Here is a 9,017-nt window from a genome sequence, read left to right on the forward strand (position 1 = left end):
AATGAGGGTTTTAGAAGTAGGTAATTTTCGTTCCTAATTGGTTTTGTGTTATAAAATTACTAATATTTCTTTTACCAAATTTTTTTTAAATAATGTCGTGTATTGCCGATTTTGTTGAAATAAATATTGCCTAAAATGTGACGTCACACCAGGTGGGGAGGGATTAGCAAAATGTGACCAAGTGTGACAAGGAGGGGGGGGAGGGGTCAAAAAACCTAGAAATTCGTGTGACGTAATTAATGGATGATCCCTAATTATGAGGTCATATACTTAATAGTAACGACGAAAAACTGCAGTAATAAAATTTATTGGTTATAACAAAAACAAACAACAGTACAAATACGAGCAACGAACGAATAAATTACCACAAACATATCAATCGGGATCCAAGGGCACTCAGTAACGTTGAAAATGCAATGAACTGAGGAGTGGCCACTGATGTAGTCGCTAATCCGCATACTGATGCATTGGCTTCCTGAAATATGTAGATTGTGTCACAAGGGAGGAAAATTACATGTTTACGTCGTGGGCGTACATTGAATCCTAGGCGTACAGTCGCCATCAGATATATCGGAGCGGCCAAGGTGTTCACAAATATCTGAACACGCCTCTATTGTCAAGGCATTAGATTGCGCGTTCAGATATTGTGAACACCTTGGCCGCTCCGATATATCTGATGGCGACTGTACCTGTACCTGTGTGGGATTCAAGTTCGGAGGGAGCCGAGCTAAAAAATAGTTAGCACGTAATCGATTATAAATAAGTTGTAATCGATTATGTGCATACTGTTTTCATATTTCATTGTGTTAATATTTTATACTGGCAATAAAATGTCCTACAACAGAAAAGTGCAACTTTGACTCCTGGCAGGGATGAAAAAGCACTTTTCGGAATGAGTGAAGTGAAAAAACTTTTTTTTAGGAAAACAAAAAATATCTTAAGAGAAATATCTGTGGATCATTTTTTATCCATTTAACATAGTAGATTGTAGAAAAAAAACTTACCAGTTCATGATATGTAAAACATCCCTCTAGTCTTCGCCGCGGCAGCATGCCCAGCCCTAGTTTGTGGCACGGCTCGCGGCTATCAGTTGAGTTTGGCGTCGGCTCCGGTCTCGTCGTCGGCGGTTTCTCGCAACTTTCACTGAAATTCTCATGGTCCACCTTCTCGATCAACATCAAAAGCAAATTCGTATGGTCCACGTAGGACGCCCAATATCGAGGATTGCATTCCCCTACTTCATCCTCGTAGGTAACTGGGTTGTCCTCGACCGTCTTCAAAAAGTGTGTCTGGTTCAATATGTAAAGGCTAATCCGGTGGTCGCAAGAAAACGTTTTCTCGTCCTCCACAGATATTGGTTCCTTTGGTACTTCTTTTTCTGTTTCTGGTGCTGTTGTTGTTGTAGCTTCTACATAATCCTCTGTAAAATAATGTATATATCATTAGATAATCTTAGAGAATGTTCTTACTAATACTCATAACGTCGCACAATCATAAATGAGATGTTACCGTATTCAAAAATCACGTTTGCATAAGCGTAGTGATTCCAATGGTACAGATCTCCCAATAATATTAAGAATTCCGCTAGCAACCATTTTATTAAAGTAAATGGCTGAAAAATTAAAATAAGATTAAGCATGAATGAAATATAAAGTTGAAATTTAATTAAGTATTTATTTATTTTGTTTAAAGTTGGTCTACCGTGCTAAGTGTCCATGAGCAGTTAGGATCCCCCAACATTGAATCTGGGCACAGGGTCTGGTAGTTAAACACTTCGACGTGTTCGAATATCTCCTTGTATATGAGCGATTGCAATACTAAAGGATGGATGACGCCGAAGAATTGACCCACTTCCTCATGATCCATAGACATCACCACGTAACCTGAACTGTCTATAATGTAACATTCGTAATCGCTGCTATTGCATGATAATCCCTGAAATTAATAAGGGCAGTTTGTATATTTATAGAACTATTTTTAAAAATCCTTTAAATATTCGCTTACATTCGTGCTTTTTTATCAGAGGGTTTTAATGTCGACTTTCTTTCTTGTGAAAGGGTATATTTCACAGTCGTTTAATATTACACCTAGTGTACTTTGGGTATTTTTGTAGTGTAATTCGTGCATTACTTTTGGAAATCATCTTTGCGTGAAGTCGGTTTTATTGGCTAAAGATGCTATCAGCTCATTATCTCATTAAGTATTAGGTAGGTAAATATGTTTTAGTATAAGCAACGTACATTTTCTTCTGTTGAGATATCCATAAATCTGTCACGAAAACGCGAATGTGAAAATTGGAAGCCCACGACGGAAGCTGGCGTGTCACTTGAATTTTCTGTATAGAAGATAGCGTAACTTGCGGTAAGGGTGACGTCACCATATTCATTGATAACTGGAGGCCGGTTTTTTACAGCCGGGTCGAGGATTGGTAACGGTGAGGCAACTACAAGGGACTCTGTATTAATCATGCTCTGTAGAACTGCAGCTTTGTATGGTGTCATTTCTATTGATGTTGCGTAGTGATCACCAAGCACCCTAAAAAAAGAACATTTCAGTATAGGCGGTAACATTCTCATTATGACCTTCTGAAAATAGATTGATGTCGGAATGGAAATATATTTTCTCACAATGATAATGGGCTGTTAGAAATTCCTAAAAAAACTACTTACTTCCCAGAGTAATTCTTGTGTGGGTACCCGTCGTCGTCTACCCATTCATTCTTGTCATCATCATATAGATAATGCCACCTGGTAAACCCACTTGAAGTCATAATGAATCTCACGGTAACTCCGTATTTCTTGGTTAGTTCAACGTCGTGTTCGGTATAATCTGACCAGTTGTGGAAGTAAGGATATGAAAGCTTCGCGTCGAAGACTAACTGCTTAACTAGATCCTCATTGCAGTAGTAGTCATCTTTATCGATAGGCGTCTGAGCGTCTCCACAGTGAGCTTTAAAAATACAAATATAATTTTCAGGTTACTTACAGTCCTTAGTTTTTTTTAATCACATTTTGATGGCTAATTTATATATATTATAATGAGCAAAATTCTAGAAGGAAACATTATTTTTTGCATAGAATAATGTTACCTATCATTAGTAGGTAATCATTATAATCAAGCCGAAAAACCTTAATTGCTACTCAAATTGTCTAGCCCTCATATTAGTACAGTCATTTTATCCAAAAAACCGACCCTACCCGTGAATAATTAGTTCTTGGATTTTTTTTTCATAGGTCCCTCGGGAGGGTCACTGGGAGTGTACATTCAAAAAGTAGACTGAATCAGGCTCCTGCGTATATACGAAAAACGTATTTTCTTGAATAACTTGGTCATTTTTGATTTTACATTAAAACCGTGAGGACAGAAATTGTAGGAAATTTGATTCTCTACAAGTTTGGTTCTCACAATTTTTCGTCTAGGATCGATATTTTGGAAATTAAATTTGAAGAAAAGCGACAAATTCAAAATTTGATCCTCTACAAGTTTAGTCCTCTTCATTTATGCCGTAAAGTTGAAAATAAACGAGATGGTGAAAATGTTTTGAATTTGTCCTATGACCTATGAAAAAAAAATCCAATAACGAATTATTCACGGGTCAAAATCTATAATGACTGTACTATATCTGCAACACCGTATCCTGTGATTGAACATAGGTAGTGAATTTTTGGAGGTTTTCTCATTTGTGTTTTAAAATACTTAGTCGACACTCAAGAACCTTTTTTCATCAGCTTAACTTTTCGTTTTACGTTTTTCCTGTCAGTTAAGAAAACATTTTTGGTGACAATACACAATTATGTTTAGGTAAGTACTACTGGTGCATGCAAGTACGTAATTCATAATTTTACCTACTTTCTACCGAGAATTCATTGGAGGTTTCTTCCTGATACTGTTTCCTGGTTACGTCGATTTCGGCCTTTGATATATTGACCAAGAAGTTCCATACTTCTATTTCAGGACTATCTGATTCGTGTCCCTCCAAATAATGATACTTGCAATAAACCCTAATAAAACAGAAAATATAAGTATGGTTAATGCAATAAATGCGGAGAGTTCGGACTTTTTTATTAGCAAGAATAAATTAATCAAAAACCATAAAATGACTCATTCAAAATAACAAACATGCGATAAAATGGAGGGAGTGGCAAAATAGAGGGTGGAACTTTGGATCTCAATAGGGAAAAGATATTGAATAATAGGATTAATAGGTCGTTTACCACTCAGGATGTACTCTGTAGCTGTATCTAAAGAAGTCTGTCACATTGAACTGAGCGTGATCCTCTTGCGTGGGTTCGAGGGGATTGCTATTAAGTACCATTTCCGTGTCACCGTATCCCACTGGAAGAGAGATACCCATCGAAAATGGCGTACCCACCAGCTCGCTGAAGAAGTAGTCATGTTTGACTCGTGATATCCTCCTGGATAATTAATTTGAAATTACATACTAACCCTATGTTTACGAATAAAAAATATATTGTGTCACATGGATGTTGATTTAACGGCACCTCATATCGTCGTAATGAAAGAGCACTTCAATATTAGTCATCCTTCCGTTAACGGCCTCAGTGAGGTTTTGACGTAGCCATTTAATCTCATCACCCAGCTCGCGCGAATCCTTTCCATCATCTACTTGTTCCACCTCAACAAAGTCCACGCTGTTGTAGTTCACTTGCAGAGCCCCATTGATCTTTAAAATTTGAATTGATTACATACTTTTAACATTTAAACTACTTGTTTGAAATTTTTAATTAATTTGTGTATTGGATTCCATGGATACTTACGGAAGTCTTTAATAGGGGGTGTAGTAAAAGATATCCGTTGTTACTAACAATGAATGAGTACCCGTTAACACCTAGCTGAAACAAAACATCGAACAATATTGTACAGATTGTCCAACGGCAGATTTCCGATTTCAAAGCAAATCTTTAAACTCGAGATGGAATGAGGGAAACGCGGGGGTTTTTTGCTACCGGTGTGAGTTTTGACGCGCGTCGTCCACTGAGAATTACCTGGTTAGGTTGTGCTAACTTAGAGATGCTGTCGATTGGAACATCGGTGCCAGCCACGCCCAGCAAAGTGGCATTCTCATTGTATCTGTCGAACGCAGGGATAGCAACTGAAGTCACCAACTTGTCCTCATCCGGCTGCAATTACTAATTTTATGTTATACGTTGCTTCTAGTTAATATCGCAAAATCCAATACCTACTTCTATTTCATTTAATTATCAATAGATTTTTTGAGATATTGTAAATTTATATATAATATAAGTCATTTACGTCAAGCTTACGCGACCTTTGTGCTAGTATTTTTACGTACCTACATTAATTTTACATGTGGCTAATTAAATAATATTACGGTATGTCACCATTTACATAAAAAAACATACTAGGTACTCCTAAGATTATTATGAAAGTCGTTTTACAATATGTATCCCACTTATTTAACGAAAATATCTTACCTTGGTAACGTCTGGGCTAACTCCCCAATCATATGTTCTCTGTAAAAGTAATTTCAATGTTATATTAAACAATATAAAACTGTAATTAATTTGTTGAAAAAACCTTACCGTATGGTCCATACTGGCGTGTGTCCATGTGGGAGGAGGCTCTGACCCATTCAGAACCATAGGTAAAGCTATCACATTGATGTACTTCAGAACTTGCTGTTGCACTTCCTCCACAGAGTGGATGTGGACGAAGTAACCTGGAGAAATGCAAAATACCAGATTTGCGATACATTAAGCGCCTATTATATCAGATTATTTAGTAACCAAATATTATTGGCTGCTGGGTATATCGTGAATCTGGAATTTTGCCAGTTTGGTATTTAGGGAAGGGATGACGTGCAAGTCCTAATAGGAAGACTATGTTTAGGGTTTCAGTAAGCAAAAGTTAATTGTATCTGGAGAACCAAACTATAATATGACACATTACTTAACATTTGATAACAATTGATTATTTTTTAGGGGTGTTTCTTACCTCTATTGTAACAAGCCATTTGCTGTAACTCTGCGAGGCCTGCCATTTCTCTTCCAATAAGGTACGTGAATACCCTGACAGGTGTATACATCACTCCATCTATTACTTCTCTGTTATGTTCGTCAAATACTGCAGAAAGGTTTTCGAAAGCGTAATCTGTGATCACCATTACCAATTGGTTACAACCTCCAGTACTCGCAACATTGCAGTCGGTTTCATTTCTTCGCTGAAACGAAATTTAATGTCTTTAACAGACCTCATAAACTTGGCACATCTAATTTTAAAACGTACGTACGGTTTTGTCTTACTTCTTTCAACGTAGCGAAAGCCTTTATATACGCTTTAGTAAAATTGGCAATACCATTCAGTGGTATCTTGTGGTTTTTTCCTTCGTCTGTTGGCGTTAGGATATCCATTAAAGTTCCTATATTTTCTTTTGTCGCTTGAACTAGCCCTTCAGAACAATTCATTACTTGGTCAGTATTGTCACTAACAGTGTAAACGTTAACGTAGTCATTGTTAGATAAGGTATCCAACAGAGATTTTAAAGTTGTCCTTGCCACGTAGTTCTTGAAGCCAGTCATGGATCCGGATATATCAAAAAGGACAACGACGTCTTTGGAGCAGGTGGCGGCTTCGATGTACCAAGACTGTACCCGGCAGTCATAGGTGTCAGTTTTCCTCATGTTCCAAGGCATAGCTGGGAAAAAACGTAGGATACCATACGTAGTCCCGAAATATTGCCATGACAGAGACGGGTCAGCTTGGTAATTTTTTATGAAGACGTCATTGAGGCCTCTTGTCCAATGAATTGCATTTTTTGCGTCCTCGTCTACGAAATAAAATTAATTATAGCAGCAATTTCACGTAAATTGCAAACCTTTTCTCAAACAATACTGATTAGCAAATAACCTTTGAAATATATGTTGGTGGGGATATGCACGCAGCTTCGATTTATGTTGACGGCGATATCATAAAAATGAGAATCATTTTCTAGATAAATCGTCTCATAATGGCGTTTTTCCTTGATAACAAAGGCGGGTTTTTCTGTAACGCTTGTGAGTAACGTAGTTTCATTGGTATACTCATCAACAACCATAAATTCCGAATACTTGGCGGAGCAGTACTGAAAATCCTCGTCGACCGTGCCATTGAACTCCCGTGCTAACTCAATGGCGGTTGCGTGGATGCACTGCAAACAATTAATTGGTACAAAATGTCTTAGACCGAATACGCTGAGCTCTATTTTCGTTTACTGTGCGATTATAAGTGAAATAGAAGAGAAAAGGAGGTTTTCTATTAGCTTGACTTACTTTCACAGCGTTTATTTTCTTTGTTAGCATTGTTCCGACTGATGTCAGTGAGGACCGTAATATTTGTCCTCCATCTTTCTGTTTGACGCTTGCATTCATAGTTTTGTAATTCTGTAACAGTATACTGTAAGTATTACGTAAGCTCACTTAACTACTACCTACTACTAGCTAAGTGCCAATCGTTTATAGAAAACGCCATCAACCATCGAAGATTAACTGTCAAATTTTTTTGTCGCATCTGTCATCCCGTCACATTTTACTTATCAATTGGCTTTTGCCGTCTTTATCGTTAAACTATTGTTATCTTAGCTACGGCCCCAATTAATAAATTTTAAAAGGTTCTTAGAATGTCACACATTTATGAGAAGTCAATTACATTGAATTCCATTGGCCGATTTTGTAAAAATAAAACAATTGATAGACGTATGTAGGCATTTCCCCAATATTAAAAAACATTCCATCATTTATACTTACAAGTCTTATTTTCTCAGCTTTGGTCAAGGCCTCATTAAGTTTCCACAGCTCCATGCCCAACGTTCTGCCCCATTCTCTTACTCTAAAACAAAATGTGTATATACATACTAACTAATATCCAATAACCGCTGAACCGATTTAGATAAAATATGGCATGGAGATATTTTAAGGCCCGACATGGCATATTTTTGCAAGTGTCCCCTTGGCCCATAGTTTCGCTTACCCCACCTATCCTTATAGAAATTAATTGTAATGGATTTTGTAATGCAACAACTTCTTAGATCCGCCCTACACGGTTTTAATTTCTAGACTAGTCGTGTGGTGAGTAGGTATCTATTCTTAATAAAGAGCTGAGTGCTATTCTACCTTCGACGACTGGGTTTAAAATAGGTAACCTACTCAGCTATAAATGACAATAAATATGTGTAGAAACTAATTAATGGTACTTACATGTTGGCATTTTGTGGCTCTTGACTGCAGACAGGTGGCTCTGGTAATAATATCAAGAGAGCACAAAGTGCTAGGCCTGCCTCGCGCATTGTAGAAAACTTTACGGCTTAACACACTTAAATGGTTACATCAAATTGTTGAAATCACTTATCAAACCCCTTTGTTTTTTTATCATTGCACCTGGTCTACTCCATTTGTAGTCGACTACGAGAAATACAAATCAAATATAAAACCTCGCAGATTATTATAGATTACTCACACCATTATTCACACCAGCACATAAGAATCATCCTTTAGTATTTTTCCTGGAAGTTTATTGTTTTGACGTTACCACTACGAGTACATTTTTTATCTAATATTATTTGATTTATTCTATTAAAATTTTCTTTGATCTCGGAATCTTTTCTTCTAATAATTATTGGTCAAATTCCAATCTGCCATTGCTGTTTAACGCATACATTTTTTATTGTATTTTTGAGCGTATAAAATTAATAAAATATAATTATTTTACAGTTTTATTTTTAAAAAATCTAGAAATTATAATATGTGTTGTAGATTAAAACGAACCTGGAATAATTCGCGAACTTTTTAGTGAATAGAATTTACCGGACTATAATTTACTTAAATCATTCGAGGCCTAGTAATATTTATTTAGCATTGGAATTGCATTGTGAATTGAATGTTATAATTAAACTGATTCTCTAAACTATCTGAAACTCGTTTCTTTATCAACTTACAATTTTTTACACTGCTTTCTCTTGGTTTTCTTAATCTCGCAAGGTCGTAACGTATGTCAGATTTAAG

At 36.6% G+C, this 9,017-nt stretch overlaps 1 protein-coding gene across 2 annotated transcripts; it reads right to left on the reverse strand.

Annotated features, from left to right (window-relative positions):
- Positions 1 to 282: 282 nt before the first annotated feature.
- On the reverse strand, positions 283 to 8,391 carry LOC134680232 (voltage-dependent calcium channel subunit alpha-2/delta-4-like). 2 transcript variants are annotated; one of them, XM_063539320.1, is made up of 19 exons: positions 8,214 to 8,391; positions 7,764 to 7,845; positions 7,290 to 7,400; positions 6,889 to 7,168; positions 6,285 to 6,808; positions 5,977 to 6,202; positions 5,565 to 5,701; positions 5,457 to 5,495; positions 5,007 to 5,141; positions 4,779 to 4,853; positions 4,503 to 4,684; positions 4,215 to 4,415; positions 3,850 to 4,001; positions 2,670 to 2,949; positions 2,241 to 2,535; positions 1,702 to 1,935; positions 1,510 to 1,612; positions 1,005 to 1,420; positions 283 to 475 (listed from the first exon to the last, which is right to left on the reverse strand). In XM_063539320.1, exons 1-19 carry the CDS (start codon positions 8,300 to 8,302, stop codon positions 362 to 364), a joined length of 3,675 nt encoding a protein of 1,224 aa, XP_063395390.1. In that variant the 5' UTR covers positions 8,303 to 8,391; the 3' UTR covers positions 283 to 361. The 2 variants fall into 2 exon arrangements, with proteins under 2 accessions (XP_063395390.1, XP_063395391.1); XM_063539321.1 differs by lacking the exon at positions 4,215 to 4,415.
- Positions 8,392 to 9,017: the final 626 nt, after the last annotated feature.

This window comes from Cydia fagiglandana, chromosome 3, assembly GCF_963556715.1.
Source record: "Cydia fagiglandana chromosome 3, ilCydFagi1.1, whole genome shotgun sequence".
In the NCBI taxonomy this organism is placed as follows: Eukaryota; Metazoa; Arthropoda; class Insecta; order Lepidoptera; family Tortricidae; genus Cydia; species Cydia fagiglandana.

What these genes read in the sequence shown, in the direction of transcription:
- LOC134680232 (XM_063539320.1), bottom strand. Translation starts at nt 8,302, where the DNA reads ATGCGCGAGGCAGGCCTAGCACTTTGTGCTCTCTTGATATTATTACCA. An exon ending in ACCCCCTATTAAAGACTTCC is followed by an intron (nt 4,685 to 4,778) that starts GTAAGTATCCAT and finishes CAAATTTTAAAG; the next exon opens with ATCAATGGGGCTCTGCAAGT. An exon ending in ATATCTCAACAGAAGAAAAT is followed by an intron (nt 1,936 to 2,240) that starts GTACGTTGCTTA and finishes TATTAATTTCAG; the next exon opens with GGATTATCATGCAATAGCAG.